This window comes from Anomalospiza imberbis, chromosome 20 (genome assembly GCF_031753505.1).
Source record: "Anomalospiza imberbis isolate Cuckoo-Finch-1a 21T00152 chromosome 20, ASM3175350v1, whole genome shotgun sequence".
In the NCBI taxonomy this organism is placed as follows: Eukaryota; Metazoa; Chordata; class Aves; order Passeriformes; family Viduidae; genus Anomalospiza; species Anomalospiza imberbis.
The window spans coordinates 8,493,360-8,514,857 of NC_089700.1; the positions used below are offsets into that span (position 1 = coordinate 8,493,360).

Below are 21,498 nucleotides of genomic sequence, written 5' to 3' on the forward strand. Positions count from 1 at the left end.
TTCAGATTTCAACATTCATTTTATTAAACAAAGTGCAAACAGTTTTAAACTAGGAGTCGTAGAGCACATTCACATGGACACAGGGCACAGGCAGCCACACGAGGACAACACCAGGCAGGTACTGACAGGGCTCATGCTTTGTCACTAACCAGGCATCAGCTCTCAGAGGAGCTTCACAAGGACTTCAGCAGCTCAAAATGCAACAAACAAAGAGTTTGGCAATGGGTGTGGTTGGTCCACATCACCAACTGGGGAAATCAGCCCGAGTGGTGGCTGTTTTCCCCCAGCTCTGGAGCCACGCCAGCATTCCGAAGGACAGTCACACACTCGTGCTCATTCCAGTGGCACAGCAGGACACTCATCCCCCGGGACTGGGCTCAGCACCTTCCCCACGACTCCTCAGAGCAGCCGAGGCTGGTGGAGCAGCAGTGCCACCCCTCAGTGCCAGGCCTGCAAAGGTCCTTGTGCCCTGGGGGCAGGGGAAGACAATGGCAGAAGAACCACGTTTGCCAGAGAGGAGAGGGCACAGCCTGGGGCTCAGCTCCAGGGAATGCACACACCTCTCCCAGGGATGCAGCCATGGGTCTTCAGGCCTCGAGCCCACGCTCTACCTGCTCCAAACAAAGTCAGTTTGCACTGAAAACTCTCCTGCAGGAGCAGTTTTAAGGCTTCAGATAAAAACAATCTAAGAGTTCAAATTTTATGCCAGCTACTTCAACCCAGTCAGTCTTGGAAGCATTTAGAGCTCAGCCCTCCCTCCCTCCCAGACTGCCTCGGAGCCAGAGGGAGCTCAGGATCCTGGCACAGGCTGAGCAGTGGCTCCAAGCAGAACCTTCCAGTTACCTGGTGCTGTCATCTCCAGGGACAAAGCTGAGATCCTCAGAACTGGCCTGATCCCCATCTGGCAACACCGAGGAGTGCCCTGAGGGTGAACACAACACCAGCAAAACCCAGTCACCCTCGCAGTGAGCACTGGAGCAGCCAGGGAATGCTCCCTCCCCTCTCTTCACCCAGGCCAGAACTTCCCCCTCTCCGGCCTCACAGCTTTGATCCGCTGGATTGGAAGTGAAAGCTCAACCAGAGGGCTTTCTGAAGCTCCAGTGAACTGCTGGAAGCACATTGCTGCCAATTAAGATGCAAATCCATGTCTAAGGCAGTGGTTACCTCCCTGGAATTAGCCTACTTACAGTGCCAATCCTGGCACACAGGGAGTTCCAGTTGGGAACTGGAGCTCTGGGTTTTCCAGCCCTTCCCAGGAGACTCACCTAAACTGACTTCTCAAGGCTAGCAAGAGTTTCCCTCTCCTGTTTTGAGCTGTTTTAATTGGGATCCCAAGAGAAGAGTTCCAAATCTTACTGGCACTTGGAGCTTTAACACCTCCACAGCCCCCCCAGGGATCTGCATCCGAGGAGCTCTGGGAAGACTGGGAATGTTTGGGAAGAGGGGCTCTAGCAGCTCTACCTTCACTGGAGGGCTGGACAGAGAAGGCCTGGTTGAACACCTCCGAGTGAGAGGTGGCATCTTCCTGCTCCTCGTTCTCCGTGTCACATTCGATGTCACTGTCACTGCTCATCCCTGGCAGGAGGTGAAGGACGTGCTTCTGACACACCCCAGCTGCAAGAGAGACCACACACACCCAGGGCACAATGATGGCAGCAGGATCTGCACAGCTGAAATGTCTGACTCGGTCCCATGGAAGAGTTCCTGCCAGCTCCTGGGACTTGGTATCGGAGCAGAGGGAAGGGGCACTTCCCAAGCACTCAGGGGTCTGACAGAGCACTGGGTACCAGCCCTCAGCACGGCTGGATTTGCCCTGTGTCACCAACTGAGCTGCTCAGTCTACTCTGCAACTGGAACAGAAAATAAAAGTTTCTTTTCTGGGAGCTAAAAGGCAGCACAACCTGTGGGGCAGGTGGACCTTACCAGAGCCTTCAAACAGCAATAGTGTGTTTGAGTCTCACTCAACAAATTTCCCCTCCAAAGCAGAAGCAGAGCTGCTGCTGACTCCAGGTGATGACCTTGGGTGTGCACTGGGCAGCCAGAACTCTCCATGGGCAACACAGGCTCTGCTTGGCTCTACTTCTTAAAGGCTGATACTCCTTGCTAAGAAAAACCAAAGTGAGGGGCCAATTCTACTGTAGTTTTCCCTCTGAAGGGGAAAAAAAAATTGTAATATTTGCTTCCTGGGGTTTTTAACAATGAAGTATTTCAGTTTCTAAAGCGTTTTCCTATTGGGCTCCCTGCTCTGAGAGCAGAACTGCAGGAGCACATCACGATCATGCTGCAGTGACTAAGAGCAGAAATTCAGTTTTGTCACTGAGAGACCTTCTGTAAATGCCAACTCCCACACAATATTGCACACTGCAGCTCGAGATGGATGCTGGCACCTTAATATAGGCTTTGTGCTACAATCCAGTCATTGAAATTCAAATTAGTGCAGGGGTGGAAGGCAGGAGAGTTTTAGCAAGATAAGAAAAACTCTATGTGGACTTTCAGAAGGGGAAAAAAAAGCAGTGTTATTTTTTTTCCAGCATGGAAAGGATGCAGGAAGGGAGGGAGGAAACTTTCCTTCAAGTCTCTAAGGAAACTGGATTATGCACCACAACACCCAGCACAAATGAACTGCTAGAGAGGCTCTTGTGTGGCTGTGGAGAAAGTTACCACAGGGGGCTGTCCCTGAAGGCAGCAGAATTACCAGCCAAGGTCACTGGCAACTATTTCAACGAGATAGGAACTTCTTCTCAACTCCACTGAACAGCAAAGCAAAGACCTGGAGCTGTCTCAAGGTACAAAAAGCAGCTGCTTGTCCAGAGAGCCACGGCCCCAGTGCCAGCCCCGGACAGCAGCCACACAGAGATCTTCTGTGCTCACTCAGATTTATTCTCCACCTCACAGCAAAGTTAACAGCCATGGAAGCAGCTTTTGGGGGTGGTTTTCTCTCCTCCTTCCCCGCTCCAGAGGCGGAGCAGCAGCGCCCGGAGCGCGGCCACGCTGCACCTGCCCCCCCCAAAATCCAATTTACCTTCCTCTGCTCCTGCAGAGGCACCTTCAGAGCCCATCCCCTGCAGCTCCCCGGGCTCAGAGCTGCTCTCCAGGCCACCAGGCTGGGCTCCTTCTGTCCGACATCCCTTGGAGTTTGAGCTTGGGAAAGAATTTAGGAGAGATACAAAGCCCCACGTTAGAAATTCAGCCTGAACTCAGCTGTGGAAACAAAGCCTTTTAGTGCCACATTGAGTTTTACTCCTTGCTTAAGTCTTTTGCACACTCACTTAAACTTCCGGCTTTTTAAAACATTTTAATATTTCTAAATCAATCAAAAAAATCTTGAAAAGTTTGAATATTTTCCAAAAAAAGGCGACTCTACTTATTTAGAAAAAATAACCTGAAAACACCATTGCCCTTTGCTTAGGTGGCCAAGAATTATCACGGAATGGCTGAAAAATCGAGTTAAGAGTGAAAAAGATCATCTTAAACAAGGAAATCAAAAGTGATTAAATTTCATTTAGAGGGTATTTTGCATGGAACAGTGGGAAAGCAGACCTGGGCTGCCTTTCAATTCCAAGTATCAGATTCCAGCCAGAGCTGATCAAAATAAGAGAAAAATGAAAAAAAAAAAAAAAAAAAGAAAAAAGACAACTTGTAACCTAGTTATAAACCCAAAAATTGCTGTCCAGAGGGAACAGCAGCAACCAAGTAAACTTCAAAGTAATTTCTCTTTCATGCTACAAGCACCTGGTTTTAGGAGATTGTGGGGTTTTTGCAGATCAAGGGAAGGTGGGGGAGGACATAAGAGGAACAATAAAGAAATCCTTACCCCAGAGCACCAACTTTTCTGTTCTTCTCCACAGCAGCCAAGCCATTCAAGGCAGCAGCTCCCAGCTCAGAGTCTGATCCCTCACAGGGCGTCTCCTCCTGCTTGGGCAGCACCTCGGTGGCCCCGGGGCCGGCCAGGGCCCGAGCGTGGGGCCGAGCATTCAGCTTGGAGCTCCCCAGGCCTCCTGAGCAGGGAGAGCACAAATGAGATCCTTGTGATCCTCCCCTCCTCCTCTGAATGCAGGAGAGGAGCAAAGAACTATTTCTGTGTCAGGGGTTGCCCTGTGCTTGCACTTAAGGAAGGGCATTGTGCAACTCAGGAGCAGCACTGCCATAAAACTCTTACTGGCGTTTCCTTGAGTTCCCTCTAAGCCAAATCACAATTTAAACCTGGCTCAGTGCTGTTTAATGCTGGATTTTCACTGTCAAATTCACTCCTGAGGTATTTGCTGAGAGACCAGAACATAACACACATATTTATGCTCTCTGGTCAGTGAATGTGAGCTGCTGCCCCCCAGCTCAGCTACCAGAGGTACAGTGTGGGAAAAAGGATCCATGTAAATTAAAGGGAAACTCCAGTTGCCAAATAAAAGACTCATTGAGAAGCTTTTGTACCAGAGATGCCAGTCCCACGCCCCAGGTGGCAGTGCCCCAGTACCCTCAGCAGGGTGGCTGTCCCCCTTCAGGCGCAGGTTCCCGTCCCCACCGTCCATGGCTCTCCTCAGGGACAGGCTCCCGGCAGCTCCCGAGCGAAGGGGCTTGGCTGAGGTGCTTTTCTTACTGGCAGCTACAAAAAAAAAGTGTAAAAATGTGACCGGTGTTCAGTCAGAGCACTGCTGTACCCTGGCCTTATGCTTGTTGTAAGTAAAGCTCCACGTTATTCTCATTGTTCAATAACTCCCAGTCCTGCGCAAAATCCTTCCACACCTTCCTGTCAGAGGCCTGGGCTGCACAAGTCATGTTCACTTCCTCACACAGGAACATCCTTCAGAAAGCTTCACCCACATTCCTTCAGCCAGCATGAGAATATAAATGACAGACAAACCCAAACCCTGGCTTACTTGCATTTTAGATTTCAGCAAGTCTGGGCTGTTGTCATTTGCTCTCTCGAGTTCCCAGATGGGCCTGGTGCAGAGCAGCCACGGGAGTGACCAGCTCAGAGCAGTCTGACACTGGGTTAAACCTCAGAACATTGCCACTGCATCAGGTCTGGCAGTGCCTGTGGGGTAAAGTCTGCTCTTTGAAAGGGCAGGGCAGGTTCACATTTCTGATCTTCCAGCTGAACCTGCGTATGAGGAACTGCCTGGGGACGTGATCCACCTGTAAGAGTGATTAAATCCCCCTTCTCCACGCACTTACAATTCCTTATGTAACAACTGGTGACTGAAGACTTGGTCAGCAGCTCCATCCCTATTTCCTGCAGCTTGCTGCAGCTGTCAGTGCCACAGGCAGCCAGGGCCCCCTGCTCGATGGAGAAGAAGCTGGGCTGTCCCTCCCCTGAGCCAGCATTGCTGCTCCTCACTTCAGACAGCTGGTTCTTCACATCAGACATTTTGCTCCGAACTTCTGCCATCTGGGTTTTGAGTCTTTTCAGCATCTTCAGGTCTGGGGGCACCCTCCACATGGCCTGGTGCCTGCGCTGGTCCCGATCCTTCAGGGAATAGGATGAGGCTTTGCCAAAGGAACAGGCAGAGAACACAGCAGGTAAGGAAAACCATTCTCAGCAAAACATGGATACCTAAGAACTGTACCTTTCATGCTGCTGTACAAGTGAGGGACACACATTCTGTCCTGGCACTGCACCACACGGACGCTGCAGGCACTGCCAAGCTGCTGGCACAGCAGGGTTTTGTTCCCAGTCATGGAAGAAGGTCCCCAGTCCTGCTCACTGGGAGAAGCCAGGCTCCCAGTACTGCTGCAGGAATGCTGGTGACACCTGAGCCACCACCTTGCCAGCCAGGCTGCCAGTTCGTGTTAAATTTGTTTTTATAAAACTTGTTGACTCTGTGTAGAAGATTCTCAGACCACCAATATCTCACAGCACAGAGAACTCAAAGAAACCTGCAGCCAGGGAAGGAATTCCCTTAAGTACCTCACAGCAGAAGACCAGGTTGAGCAGGCAATACCTGAATAAGCCTCTGTGTTGCCCAGCTGGAATTAGATCAACCTGGATCTATCGGAAGTGTTATCATTTCTGTGTTCCTCTGCAAATTCAGCCCTTCCAAACTGTAAAGTCAAGCGGCTCTTAGAAACCTTCACCTCAGGAGGTGAGGTCTGGCAAACTCCAAATGGAACAGCAGCCTTGTCTTCACTGACCAAGTTTAATTTGACTGGGAACAGTCAAATCCCAAGGGAAGCTCCACAAAACAGGTGAATTTGGCTGTGTGTTCAGTAGCTAAAGATTCACACAGCTCAGCACAACAGGAGAGCTGCACCCTGCCTGAGTGGTACAGCACAAAGTGCACTGCCCTCTCCTGAGCTCCTTTTGTCCAGGGCTTTTTCCAAAAGCCAAACAGAACTGGGACTCACAGTTCATGTGCTGTTCCCTTTATTTTCACTTCTTCCATTTTTGGAAATATGGATTACAGTCACTGAAAATTCACGGCTGTTTATGTAGCCCCATTTAAAAAGATAATGACAAAGGAACAAAGAGTTTGAGCCAGCTTTTAAATTCAGTGCCACCAATGGCATTGTGGCAGCAAACCCAAGCATCACTTGTAGCAAAGGGACATTTATTTCTCTTTCTGTTCTAGAAAGTCACCAAATGGTTCTGGGCCAGCAGTTCAAATAAGTGTCAATCATGAAAAATTCAATCAAACCTCAATAATAAATTTAATTCCTCACTAGCAGAGCAACAAGCAACCTCCAGGAAGAGCCAGGGGTGCCAGGGCTGCCACCTCTGCTGCTGCACATGGAGTTAATTTGTATTTTCGGGTCAAGGGTCCCAACTGAACCGCAAATACTCCTCAATTATTTAAATACCATCACTATTTTTGGGTCCTGACATTTTGATCCTTTTTTTTTATCCTTTTCCAGCCCTTACAACCACTCACATTTTTCTAGCTCTAATGGCCTCTAAATTCCAGGATTTATCTTTTTGGCTTGCACCAGGCTCCAAGTACTCCCCGCCACTCCAGCTGTGTGCAGGGAGAGGCAGAGCTGCTGCCTCAGCTCAGAATTGTGTGTTGTGTTGGCTTCCAGTGCCAACCCCTCCCAGAAAAGGAGCTTTTCAGTCACCCCCTGCACTTCCAGGTGGAATTCAACCATCAGACGCGTGGTGTAGTTACCTCTGCTCTGCAGAAGGGAGGCAGGAGGACGTGGCTGAAGGCCCCAGAGGTTTTCCATGCCATTTCTGTCTTTTAGGTCCAACAAGTGGATTAGAATGAGGGGATCTATATCCAGCAAGCTGCTGCTGGCTGTGGAGCCCAGGGCGCTGGCTCCCCGCCGCGAGGGTCTCCCACTGGCACTGCTGTAGCTGTGGCTGGTACCTGAGCAGGAGAGACACAGAGGTGGGAGGTGTGGGACACAGGGATGCTTTATTCCCTGGGAAAAACAAAAAGTGTCACACAAGTAGATTAGGAATGAATTTATCCCGTGAAATTAAGGAGACATGGGTATTTTGTGGATTTCTGGATGCTGAAAGCAATCAGATGTGCTGCTAACTAAAGAGTAAGATAAATACAGCTGGAAAGGGGGAGGTGCTTCACTTCATAGCTTTTATAAAAATCTCTTCATGAACAAATTTGTTAGCAAATCAATACAAAGATGAGAGTTACTCAAAAGGAGTGAGGAGACAAACATGTCCCTCCCTGACCTCCAGAACTTCAAAACAGGGAATTCTGTCTTTCAAGCACCACAGACTTTTACAGCAGCATAAACACCACTTCTGGTATCTTTGTCCTAAATAAATATACTCAGATTCCACAATATCTCTCTATATTCCATCTAGATACACATTTCTTTCAGAATCTTGTGGCTAATTTGGGCTGTGATCATCTCCAAGCTACAAAAAATCCCAGAACACCTTATCGTGTTGCATTTTAAATGCAACTGCTTGACTTGTGAGGATTCTTTGCTCCACTCCCTCCACATTCTTTGGGTTTTGCAGTGCACTAAACCCCAAGTGAACGTGTCACCCACCCAGAGGTCACACTGACATCAGTAGAAATTCCTTGTCAGCCTCCTATTGACTGTAATACAAGGAATTTCAAAGCCACCCTCCAAACTTTGACATCATTTTTAAACCAGCACATTCTGATGATTTTCTCCCCCTTTTTTTTTATTGAACCAATGAAGTGTTTCTGCTACACTGCAATAATCAGTACAAACCACATGATGCAGCAGTTCCCAAAATAGAACTGCCTGCAGAACACACAGCTTGGCTTTGCTTCCAAGAGGAGCAGGGGAAGGAATCCAGCAGCGTTTCACTTTTATGGGAATTCTGGAGTTGTTTTTCATACCTGATGCTCCAGGAGTAGCAGCAGCTGCTGCATCCTCCATGAGATCTCCATCTTCCAGCTCCATAGTGCTGCTGTATTCCACATCATTCTCTCCAGACCTTCAGGGATGATCAGGGTGGGAAAAGGAGACTACAACTGTTAGCTTTCCTCAGCTCTTGTTAAATGCTGTGGCACAAACCTCAAAAAGCAACTTAAAGTGCTGTAAATTGTATTTCCTGCATCCCAAACTAGCCAAACTGAACAAAGGAAGTGTAGTAATTAAATGACTGTCTCGTTAACCAAGAGGCCGAAAGTGCTGTATGTATCTAGACTGCAAAACGTGGTGCTGCAAACTCCAATGTTTGTAAGTGCAGCAGCAGATTCTCATGCTTTAATTAAGATTCCAGGATTTGACATCAGCTCTGCTCAGTCTTGAATGTCCTAATTTAAGTACCTGTCCTCATCATCACTCTCCTACTACTGCAACACTTCCCAGTACCAGACCTCTACTCTGTTACAGTGCTGAGACAGATTCCTTAATAGTGTTTTGGGAAAGAACCTTCACAGATTATCACTTGTCAAAGACAGAATGCAGCACTAACGTAAATAAAGAGATCAGAAAGACACTAATTAGCTGACCAAAAATTCAATGTTTAGCACTAACTCTATGAGTTTGTGTTGCTCCCAGTATAGGAACCACCTCTCAAATCACACTGGAATCCCACACACCCCAGCAAATTACTCAGTTTCCACTGGAATTAGGATGATTACCCTGGGTACAGGATGATCTGAAAGACATTTTTAGCTACTTACATAGTTTCTTCATCAATATCATTTTCTTCAGTGTTACTGGTTGCTGTTGAACTTGCTGAAGAGCTGCTGCCATCAAGGTGGTTCACCTCATCTTCTCCAGCAAGATCTATATCCAGGTCACCATCTGAGAGCTCGTGCTGCAGGAAAAACAGGAGGTTTTTGATCTGGAAACATTCAGTAGCACTTTGATGCATCCCCAAAAGCTATGAACAGACACTCTATGTCCCCCATGTCACTATCACACAGCACTGAGGTGGCTCTCAAAGCACATTAAAGAACAAACACAAGTCAGATTTTTCAGCTGCAACTTGGCGACTTTTTGCGGTGGGATCTTTCAGATGTTCTGGAACATCTCTCTGGAGTCACCTCTCACTCACAGCTCTCAAGTGTGTCATCTCTTATTTCCATAGCAAGGATAATAAACCTCATTCACAATTCACAAGCTCCCCTGTTTCTATTGCTGCCTTAGCAAAGAAAGCTACACATAAACAGAGGTAGGAAACAGAATTCCTACATTAAAGTCTTCCTGCTGAGTCTTTTCTTCCTCCTCTTCCTTGTTCTCCCGTGCTAGTCCTGGAGCAGTGAAATTCTCAAGCAGTGTTTCAATGCTTTGTCCAGGTTTCTTTGCTCTTGTCTCTGAGCCCTCATCATTCTGGGGACTGAGGTGAGTGTCTGGGGGGGAAACCCCTCGGGATTTCTGAGTCCGGGACAGTTCAATTGCAAGCCTCTGGAAGATCACAAAAATAACAGAGAAGACAACAATGGAGCAGCAGCAGCAAATCCAACACCTTTGTTGACCTGCAGATACACTCTAAGAGGGGATTTTATATTCACAAACATCCCACTTACTTCTTTCAGGTTATTTATTTGCTGGATGTAACTTGTCTGAGCTGCTTCCAGCTGAGCAATGTACCAGTGCTGATCCCGGCACTTCTGGAAGAAGGTTGGTGAGCGCACTTGGAACCTTCAAAGGAACGTTTGAAAAGGGTTTTCTTGAGGGAGTTAGTTTGGTTTGAGGTTTGTTTTTTAATGTCCTTCCCTCCATCCAAAAAGCCCTGCAAAAAAAACCTTAAAACCTAAAATCTAGTGGTGAAATAAACTTAACAGACAACAGGTCCTTGTGGACTCGGTGTCCTGAACACCCTGACCAGCCACAGTGAGTTCTGTAGCAGGGACTCACAGACTTTTATTCCCCAAGTTTTCCAATGCTCACTAAAACTGTTTTTCCTTTAATTCTGGTAGCACCAGGTCTCTTAACTCTTATTAATGCCAGGAGCAGGCACTCCTCAAAGGAAGATACACTTAAAATACTCTACAACTGCCTTTGGCACATTTCCTTCTTTAAATTTGCTGAGAGAGCGAAATCCACTCAGAACAAAAGGTGCCACCAATATTTTAAATTCAAACTGGTAAATTATTCCCTATTTCAGCAGCAGACTCGTGGTGACCCTTGGGGAGGAGAGCAGAAGCCCCACCTGAGGATCACGGTGTCGTTCTGCCGGTTCAGGTAGCCCTCGTTGGCCAGCAGGTCCAGGCGGAAGAATCGGTTGTACCCCCAGCACTCCCCAACTTCAAAATCAGAGGCAAATTCCCGGATGATGTTTTTGGTGGGATCATTGGTGGACTGGTGAACCATTTCTACACGGTATTCATACCTGGTCAGGGGAAAGTAACAGGGGATTTGGACCAAAAGATGTCAGAACTGCCGAGTGGTTTAAGAGCTGCACTTCCTTGCCCAGCTGAACGAGTGAGTCAGGATTAAAATTTTACTGAACACGTAAATACACAGTGAAAAATAAAAGAGAGCAGGAACTGGGAGCAGAGTGAACTCCAGGGCTGAACTACTACACAGATACTCTTATCAGTTGTTTTACCAGCTTCTTTTTTATCTCATGAAAGCCACTGAGTGACAACTTAAAAATATTATCTCTGCGCCCGATTCACAGCTCAACGGACAACAGAAGTCTCACCACTCTTTTTCAAAGGGCTTTGCAGTCTCTGACAGAAAAACCCCAACATCTGTTCTTACTGCAGCTTTGCTTACTTGGATGTCTCTGGCAATCCAGCAGACAGCTCCAGGAACACTGACAGGTAGTAGCCTCGAACTACTCCATTTCCATCCTTGAAATAAAATCAAGACATTGATTAAAAATAGAAAGGAAAAAACAGAAAAAAATAAAAAACTAAAACAATTTGATACAGAAGACTTAGAGAAGTTTAGAAAACAGCTTCAATCAACCCTGGATTTGCAGCAGGAATCTACTTTGGATGTTACAGTTGTGATTTTTAGTCTTCAGTGACTTCCTATGGTAACTTCAATCAACAAGAAGCACATTCACAGTCTAGTATCGGTATCTCAGATATAAATCTCAAGACAAAGCTTTAATTACTCTATTAACACTTTAGGTTTTTGATTAAGTGGAAGTCTGAATAGACAAACACTTAATGTATCAGAAAAACATTATTTCAGGTTAAACATTAGTTCTGAAATATTTTACATACAGTCACATTTCAAAGCTACTTAATTTTTGAGAAAAGAGCAATTTGTTCAGAAAAAAAAATCCCATGCAACATGAAAAGTTAGGGCAGTTAACTGAGAAACAATATTAGAGTCACCAGAAGTCAAGAAAAAAATACAGCAAAACCTCCATCAGACTCACCTGAATCAAGGATGAAGAATGGCTCAACTTGACTCCTCCAGCTTGAAGAAACATTTCAACTTACCATTGAAAAAATAAATTTTAATGCCTTCTGACAGCACAGCTCAGGTAGCTAACCCTGAATTTACAATACTCTGGAAACTTCCACACAGTTCCACCTCTGCACTGCAATAATTCAATTCTGGGCATTCATGGGCTTAACTTACAGAGCCAATTCTTCATGGACGCCACAAAAAAATCACTAAGACAGAGCTGGTGCTCCACCACCAAACTCCTCCTTCTCCACACAGCTGCAGGAGCAGCACCGACCAAAGCAGGGAATGTGGAAAGATCCCAGCTTGGGGGTCAACATTCCAACATGGACAAAGCTTCAGAAACTGGAATATTGAAGGGGCATAGCAAAATACAAATTTTAATGTCCAGTTTGAGAGCTGGATGCAGAGTCAAGAACAAATGCTGGTCCTCCTCCCACCGTCCCCGGGAATTACTACTCAAACAGGGCAAGTTACTCTGTACCTCAGTTCTGTAAGGAACGTCTTTAAAAATCCCTGAGACATCAAAATATCCATCAAAGTTCCTCTGCAATATTAGTAGGACCCATCTCTAATTGCTTCTAAATGAACCAAACTATACTGAGCATGTTCTCACTGGAGATCTGGAGGCAGAGAGGGATTTCTCCAGTGGTTGGTGATCAACTGTTATAATGTTCTTTTCCCACAGCTTTTCATATACAGCATGAGGCGAACATGATTCCTTACTGGAAAGCCTGAGAATGAGTTGGGACGGGATAACAACTCCAGCTGAAGACATAACTCACCGGGTAAACTTTTAATCTCCAGCACAGTCCTGACACCTGCAGGGGAGGGCTGTACACAGGATCCGCTCGCTGCCGCAGGGTGCTGGTGAGAGAGGAGGAACAACATTTGGTACTGGGACAAAGCAAAACCCTCGTGGAGCCATGAGCTGCGCAGAGAATTGTCTTTATCATGGAAAATGATTATTCACCCAGTAAACAAGATATTTTTAATGGGATTCCCATAGTTTAGTCTACGTCTCACTGTTTTCTGTAGAGGTTGATGTGTGTTTTAAATAACACTTCTCACGTAGGGAAGGAACAGAAGGATGTTGCCAATACTCACAGTAATTAAAGATATATTCTTACCTGAAGTTTTCCAAGACAAATGTAGTTGAGTCATAGGCTGGAACCAATTCACTGTGGGGGAAAAGAATAAATATATTACACTTGAATAACATGGCATTAAAAATCCCAACTTTTTCAATCTGCAGAAGAACTTTAGATGTTTCAGGTGACCAGAGCCACTGAAATTCATGAGAACTACACTGGGTTATTGCAGTATAATTCCATTTATACACCTCCTTAGGAGGAGATATCTTGGTGCCATTGGAAAATAAGCATTCAGATTTAAACCAAGACACAGCCAAACCAAATTTTGCTGAGGAATTCCTGAGACTTCTCTGACTTCCAATTTCTTGGGAGACATTTTTTCAGCACAGGCTCCCTCAGAAGCCACCAGCATTCTCCTGATGAAGAATTGTGCTATGAAGTGATTTTGGCTGTATATTCTGAATTAAGGTGACCTGCAGAGGCATCTCATGAGAGCCTGGCAATTATATACTGAATGACCCAATAATAAGAAAAAAAGGGCAAATCAGTAAACTATGTGTAAAAGAGAAAAAAAAAATTGTGAGCTGGAACCCACTGTCCTGGCTCCCCAGCAGGGACTACAGACACAAAATAAGCTCTGCTGGGACAGAAGAGCCTACTTGCAGCACAGGTTACTACAAGGAGTAAGTTAAGAGGACATTTTTCTCTCAGGTACTTTAAACATGTTTTTAAACACTGAACAAACAGAACAGAAGTGCAACACTCACCTTGTGAAGTCTGGGGGGACAGGAGTGGTGACAAACGAGGCCATGGGCTTTCGATGGACCTGCTGGAACATCATCAGGATCTCTGAACTTTTGGATATCAGCTCACTCTTGCTGCAGGACCGTAACTAGGAGGGGAAAAAAGAAGGGAAAAAATCCTTAGCTCAGTAAAAGTCAAAGGTTTTATCTCCTTTTGGTTTTAAACAACTGAATTATGTTTTTGTCACAGCTTCAGAAAGTTTACCCACAACACAATGTCAAAATGGAGCTTGGAGGGTTTGGGTTATTTTGTTTTGTGGAATTCCACACTGGAAGTTACAACAGCTACTATGTATTTCCCTTTGATTAAACTAATTTACATAGAACTGGGTAATTTTGTATGATATTGCCATTAATCTCTGTAGTAATTTTTCAAGCAACACAACACCTTTGAGTATTTCTAGGAGACACACTTATTTTTAAGAAGAAATTGTGCAACCTAAGGCCACATCAATGAAAATATAACCTCCAGAAATATCCATCAATTAATATTTTTGAAATAAAAAAGTAAGAAAGATCTCTCCTCAGTTGGCCTATCTACACAACATTTAATCTCTTTTCATAATTACCTGATGTTCTACTTCTTGAAGCAGGGTTTCCAGAAGTTCAGTTTCTTGAGTAAGTGATGTCTTTTGACCTGTTTAAAGAAAAGATGTTAAAAAACCCCTAAAACACATGTTGTTTCTTAAGAAAGTGCACTTTTATTTGTTTTCACTGGAAGCTGCCCTAGAACGTACTAAGGTAAAGGATTTCTAAATGTGCCAACCCTGATTGAGAAAGCATCTGAAAAGCAAGTCTACATTTTTGATTAGAGCTGTACTGAAGAACTCATTTGAGGTTAAGTCAGTAACTAAGCACTCTGCGTCCCAGAAATGACAGGTTTGTTGTTCTGGGGTGCTTTTATGGACAGAAAGAAAAGCAGGTTTGACTCTTATCCAGAAAAGCCCCTCTCATATTAAAATTACACTAAAAGGAGTATCTATTACAAAGATGTATTTTCACACTTATCAAATTAGAAAGATGCACTTCTTGACCAACATAAATGATGAAGTAAAAGCACTTTAGTTGAAAGGTGCTAAATAACTTCCAGCTAGATGGGAATGCTTTCCAAGTGATTATATAGGAGTTTTTAACAGAATACAATCAGGTTATGTCCAATTTAGAACTTAACACAGTAACTACATCATTAACCAAAAGCTTTGCTGCAGGTGGAAGTGTTCTGCCAGCAGTGAACTTGCCCAACACCACAGCGTGGCAGGAGTCACCATCCCGGGGAAACAAAGTTTCTCAGTGGATTTACACGTTGTTAATACATTTCTCCTCCTCCTCACAGAGGCCAATACCCACCCATGAGGGTGATGAGCTTGTTCTTGAGCTGGGTGTCCAGGCGGGCGATCATCATCTCCACGGCGTTGCGGATCTCCCGCACGCGCTCGTCCTTGGCGCTGCGCACGGCCTCGACGTTCCGCTCCTGCACGGGGACAAAACCTTCACACAGCTGCCTCTCCCACTCAGTCACACCTTGGCTCCACTCTCTCAGACCCCAGAAATGTTTAAATGTCCCTAAATCCCCTAAGAGGGAAGACAGGAGTGCTGTTTCTGATGAGCATTCCTGGAGATTTCACCGGATCCCTCAGAGCGCCCAAAGGTTAACTGGGAAGCTGAGCAACATCGGTCACACAGGGATTTGTCATGTGGGGATTCTTTAGAATCAGACCTGGAAATGCAGCTGCCAGTTTCTCTTCTGCAACTTGAACAATACAGAAAAGTGGTTTTTTCTCTGTGGTAACAAGAATAATGTGATAAAAACAGTAAAGTTTTGTGGTAAAATGGATAAAACCAGCGCCCTTCTCCCTGCCAGGGCAAGGCCACAAACTCTCAGCATTTTATCACCACATCTGTGTTTATAAAGTCACATCTGAGCTGGAAAAGAGCAAAACTATCAGTGCGTGTGGCACCTGAACAACGGGCAAAAATCATACAGCAACACACTCCAAAAATTCCCGATTTTCTGTGCACAAGACTGCACATCACAAATGTAACAAAGCACAAAAGTAATCCTTCCTGGGACACAATAAACTGCATCAAAGTGCTGGAATTCCCACTGAAACTGCCCAAGCTGGTCTTGTCAATATTCATATTTTTGACATGTTAACCCCACAGGGAAGAAAAAGGAGGGGCACAAACATCTCCAACTGGTGAGCTGCTCATCCTGCAGGCTCAAACACATTTACAGTTTATTATCCTAAAAAAAGGAAAATAAGCTGCTAGAATAAAGTATTTTTGTACTCATTTAGCATGACAGAACACACTTTAAGTGTTGACAAAAATATATCTTTCAAAGAAGTGTGCAACTCCAGCTTTTAAACAGCACACCCCAAAAGAAAAATTCTGTTACCTAACTCTAAACCAGAACTGAGAATATTTTGATCTTTCCACACTGCATAAAAAGAGTCAAATGAAAAAACAAAAAGGTCTCTCTATGGGATAATCTCACCACCTTGTAACAGTTATCCTTTGCCACTACAGGAGAACTTTCTTACCACTTCCTGCACCAAACTGATCAATTCCATGAGTCTTCTCCTCAGCTTTGCCACTTCTTCATTTACTTTTGTGACATGCTGCTCGTAGATTTCTGCCAGTGGTTTAAAAGTATGCCCTCCATGCTGTTCAAAGAGAAAAAGGGGGAGGAGGAGGAGGTGCTGGTGAATAATAGAGCATCTCTTTTCCACTTTATTCCACTCCTATTAAATTCCTGAAAGAGAAGGGAAGAAAGCCTACGAGTGTATCACTCATTCTGGAAAAGTTCCAAAGCAGATTGTAAGTAGGAAGTCAGTCTTTCACTTCCCTTTGTAAGAAGTCATGAATTTGGCTCTGATTCCATCAAAGCTTCCTGTCAGGAGTTATTTGGAGTCTCAAGAGTCCTCCAAAAATAAACTGCTTCATTCACTGTGCAGTCCTTTACCAAATCAAATATTAATAGAAGGTTTATTTTTATAATTATTATTATCAAAACACCCCTCCCAAACAAAGGCAGCACACTGTTAACCACTTACATTCCAAACAGCAACAGCTGTTTCTCCATGAATACCCAACTGGACAGATAAACACTGATGAATTTAATATCTTTGGAGATTAGAGGCCAGGACAATTAAACAACAAGTGTTATCTGTGTTTTCTGAGCAAGGCTTCTTCCTCTGCTCACAAAACTCTCCCCACCACACAGAACTTGTCCAAAACATCATGAAGTTTATAACAAGGAAGGTAATTCTGACATGCTTTTGGCAAAAAATCCATTTCCTTCTCTAATTAGGAACTGAAAGTATTGTGTTTCACAAGCAGTGTTATAAAATAATAAATACAGCTAAAACTGCAGTATTTGCATGGCAATCCAAGAGCCACAACAGCAGTTTCACAGCATTTCTAGTTTTTCAAAACCATTGTCAGACACAAAGTTTGAAGTCCCTCGCACCATGTGCATCTCCCCTTACCATTCCTCCCCAAAGTGCACACTGGTGGCAGATACACTTCTTGCAGGTCCAGCAGAAAACACTGAGCTTCTCATGATGGTTTTCACACCTTAAACCAAAAAATACACATATCATGAATTTTCTACAAACTCAGCTAAACATTTTCACTTGTTTTGCTACACAATGCTGCAAGCAAAGCATTAAACATCTTTTGCAGGAAGAGCAGTTGTAGTCAATAAAAACCTTTTGTACGTTGCTTTTAGTATTCTCTCCAGAAGCACTTCACAGATACAGAGAGTACATTACTAAAATTAGCTCCTATAATCCAAAGCACAAAACACTTGATGCAAAGAACACTCAATTTACTTGTCCTTTTCATTCTCTTCATGCTTTGTGAGGCTGCAGAGCTGAAGTGTGTCCAGCTGCTGTGTGACCTCCTCTGCCCAGCGACAGTTGACAAGCTCTCGGAGCTGCAGGGGGGCTCTGCAAGAAGGATGGCACAGTTTGAGCAGGAATTTGGCTCCAGGAGCAAAAAGGAGAAGCACTGAAATGAGTTCAGTTCAATTCTACATTACCAGAAGAGTCACAGGTAAAAAAGAGCAGAAACTGGACTAGTTATTCCAAGAGAAAAAAAAAATTGAGTCAATTTGATCATTTGGGGAGAGGTGGGAACTGCAGCCTGCAATGATACACAGAATGGCTGCACAGGCACGTCACACAAATTACAGGCATAAAAATGGACACTTTCACCCTGAAAACTGAAGCTGGTGGGCTCTGACTTTTGAAAGAAGAATATAAAGAGGAATTCCCTCTAGTTACTCCTGTTATACCAGCTACGTGCACAGCAGTGTTATGTGGGAAGAACAAAGATCCTGCTTAGCTTGTCACAAAAGCAGAACACATTTTAGAAAAAGTATTATACCAGGGCCAATTTTTATTGAAACAGCAGGCCTGAAAAAAAAAATTAAAGCTTATAAATTTAGTGTAACCTGCACTGAAAAAGAGATTGATCATAACAGGACAATCCAGCCAATTCCTGATATTAAAAATACCTTACCTACAATGAGGGCACTGAGCTCTTTGTTCAGTCAGCCAACGCTGTGATAGAAAAAGGAGAAACCTTTTTAAACAGACTGGAATGAAAGAACTGCAGGCAAATACGTTCTGTCACTAATTAGGAGTTACTTTACTTTTATTACAGCTTTCCTATATGTTTTCCCTGTTAAGCAAATTTTCCATTTAACTGTTCAACCACTTAGTCACAGAAGAAGCTGCTACTTGTGTCTTAGTAACAAGCAACCACTTGTCTTTAGATGTCAGAGATGCTTCAGTTAAAACTATACACAGAATTTTGAGGTTCCAAATATTGCATTAGAAACCACCCACCTGGCAGATTCCCAGAGTCTCAGACTAAAGACTCTGGGACTAAAGAGCATGTTTCAATAAACGAAAGAAAAAGACACCACAAGCATCTTTTTCAGAGTCCAATTAGTCTTTGAGGTAATTTTTTTCTTCCTCTCGAGTTATTTATAGACAAATTAAATACCTGAAGTTCAGTGATCAAATCCACAAGGAGCTTGTGAATTTTTCTCTTCCAGAAAGCTCCAGGGACAAACAGCTGAGCAAAGAACTTCACCTGCCCACTACAACTCACAAGTGTAAAAGCTCAGCAGTTGATGGGTTTATATTTGTCAGCTCTCTACTACATTTAAAGAGTCTCATGAATAATCTCTCACCACCCAGCAACAATATGTCATCTAAAATCTTTAATATGCAGCACGAATCCTTCACCTACAGCTCTTGTCAGAGCTTCCAGAGTGAAGGATGAATGTCTGTTCTAATTTCTGGAAATACTACTGGAGGTCTGGAAACCTCAGCTGAACCTCTTGCTGCTACAGCAACACAAAACAGCATCTGGATTTGGAACTGGAGTGTGATACGCTGGGAACCACGGCCTCAACAAAGGAATGAGGATTCAGGTGCTGCCTCAGACTCCCCTGAGAAAGATTTAGCTCCACCTGATCACACCACACCAGCCTGACAAGCATTATAAAACACCTCCAGGATACACGAGGAGATGCTGTGACCTTCCCAGGTGCAAAGTCAGCGTCTGATTTCTGTCCCAACTTTTATCTTCCATACAGGCATCACCAACTCTCAGGAGGTGCTAAAGAAGGGATCATTGTGTGTCTCTTCCTTAAAGCAATTATTCCAGATGGTGCCTATAATTAGCACCACTGAAGGCAATGCACAGCCTGCCTACTTCTTCCTCAGGGGTGTTATAAAAGGTTTTGAAAGGGAAACTAAAGGAGGGGAAAAAACCAAAAAAGGAATCCTTGGAACTCCAGGAAAATAATGTTTTCATAAGCTCAGTCAGTTTTCAGTTCAAACCTTTGAAAGAACAGACTACACCAAGCAAACTCACCCGGATACAGCTGAAACAGCAGAGCTTGGAGCAGTGAGGGCAGAGGCGGGCATCCCGCAGCTTCTCCATACAAATAAAACATCGGAACACCTCGGCAATGCTCTGCAAAGGGGGATTAGCACTATTGTTAAACATGCTTCAGGCACACCAGGGCTGCATTTGTTTCCCAGGCACGGTGCCAGGATTTTGTCCCGTTCCAAACAGCACATCTCTGAGGGAGATACAACCTGCACACCACAACTCTCCCCCTCAGCTTCTCCTACACTGCACCAGCACCTGTTTTATAACATTATTCCCTTTCTTCAAGGAATACTTTCTGTTTGACCTTATCTCTTTTGGAGCAGGCCTTTCTGTAGCCAAGATATTTCTGTGTGTGTTCACACGGGATTGAGCAGCTGCCAGAAGAAATGGTGCTGTACCTGCAGGCACTGGACTGGCACCAAAATATTACTAGATCATGGTAAGTGCATGTATGTGTAATATACAAGAGGTGTTTGTTGTATTGTGTTTAGGTGTTGAAATGAATTGGGTATTTTTTCGACTTTTCTAAGACTTATATTCTTTTAAGGTCTTACCATTAGCTCCACAATTTCTACACTCCCTCCCACCCCATTTAACCAATCTTGGGTTGATCAATCCTTTCCAAATGAGAAAGGTATTTTGAAAGCAATGTTTCCATACTGATAATTTTTAACTGATAAGTAAGTTTTACATCCTGTATCATACAGGAGTTATAATACTTCTGGTTATAACTCTGGAACTTCATAAGGTCCTTCAGGTGAGCTCATTTTTTTCCCCACAGCACTGAGATTGTGAATCAGCACAAAAGCAAGACATCTTCAATTTACGGATACCACAGTATCTCCCACACATTAACGTCTTCTTCAACAGCTGCAAGCCATTGAAACGCACCATATGCGTTCACAGGAGACGAGCGCAGCCGTTCTTTCACGTTCTTCCTCAGCCTGGCTGTGACACAGCCCCCAGCAGGTGTCTGAGCTGCCGGGTCACAGCCACTTCTGCACCTCCACGGCGGGTTGGGTGTGCGCCCGGTCTCCATCCATCCCTCCATGCCCGGATCCATCCTCCTCCGGACCCGGCACCCGCGGCGCTCCGCCAGCTCATTTCCTCCGCGCTCCCCACCTGCTGCCCGCCCGCCTGCCCGCCCGAGCCAAGCCCCGCAGCGCCGCAGGCTGTTCCCAGCGCCCGGGCCGACACCGTTCGCTACCGCTCGGCCTTTTTTCCACCCCCCCCCCTCCTCACACAGAGTACACGGAGCCTCCGAGGGGCTCCGGGAAAGCGGGCGGGTGCGGAGGAGAAGCCGCAGCCGCTGCCCCCTCACCGCCCTGAGGGAGGGAGGGAGCGCGCGCCGCCCGCCCGCCGCTCACCTCCACGCTCTGCTCGTCCATGGCTGCGGCTCCGCCAGCGGCGGGAGCAGGGACGGCTGTCCCCGGCCTCCCTGTCCGTGCCCGCGGGTGAGGAGCGGAGGCTCCGGGAGCGGCGTTCCGAGGAGCGGACCCCGCGCACCCGCCGGGCCGTGACCGCGGCAGCGCGGCCGCTCCGCCCCGCCCGCGCTGCGCATGCGCGGGGCCGCCCGCAGGGGGCGTGGCGGCGCCTGAGGGGAGCGAGCCCCGCGCTCGGGTTTTCCTCTAGTTTCTTTTCATTTTTCTTTACTTTTCGCTGTCTTTGTTTATTGTTTTTCTTTATTCTTCCTTACCGGCGAGGTTTCAGGAGAGGGGATGGGGTTTTGCACCCCTTCAGTTACTACAGCCATCGTTCACGAATAAATTAAATGTTTAACGCCGCTGTTGGTAGTGGCACAGCAAAGTCTGAGTCCTCTATTAGAAGATCAGTGGGGTTAAAAAACTACTCTATCAGTTTGTGGAACTGATTAATTGCTTGGAACTGCTTAGTTATTCCCAAAAGGGCACACTTGGCAGCAGACATCA

The 21,498-nt window shown here is 45.4% G+C and overlaps 1 protein-coding gene across 1 annotated transcript; it reads right to left on the reverse strand.

The window, feature by feature from the left end:
• TRIM37 (tripartite motif containing 37) lies at positions 1-21,100 on the reverse strand. The gene is made up of 25 exons (XM_068210627.1): positions 20,938-21,100; positions 19,550-19,651; positions 18,182-18,222; positions 17,491-17,607; positions 17,146-17,233; positions 16,198-16,320; positions 15,002-15,125; positions 14,224-14,291; positions 13,619-13,743; positions 12,888-12,938; positions 12,543-12,624; positions 11,110-11,186; positions 10,541-10,720; positions 9,915-10,029; positions 9,580-9,792; positions 9,066-9,202; positions 8,274-8,371; positions 7,101-7,301; positions 5,173-5,484; positions 4,472-4,600; positions 3,815-3,998; positions 3,023-3,141; positions 1,462-1,614; positions 844-922; positions 1-611 (listed from the first exon to the last, which is right to left on the reverse strand). Exons 1-25 carry the CDS (start codon positions 20,956-20,958, stop codon positions 608-610), a joined length of 2,943 nt encoding a protein of 980 aa, XP_068066728.1. The 5' UTR covers positions 20,959-21,100; the 3' UTR covers positions 1-607.
• Positions 21,101-21,498: the final 398 nt, after the last annotated feature.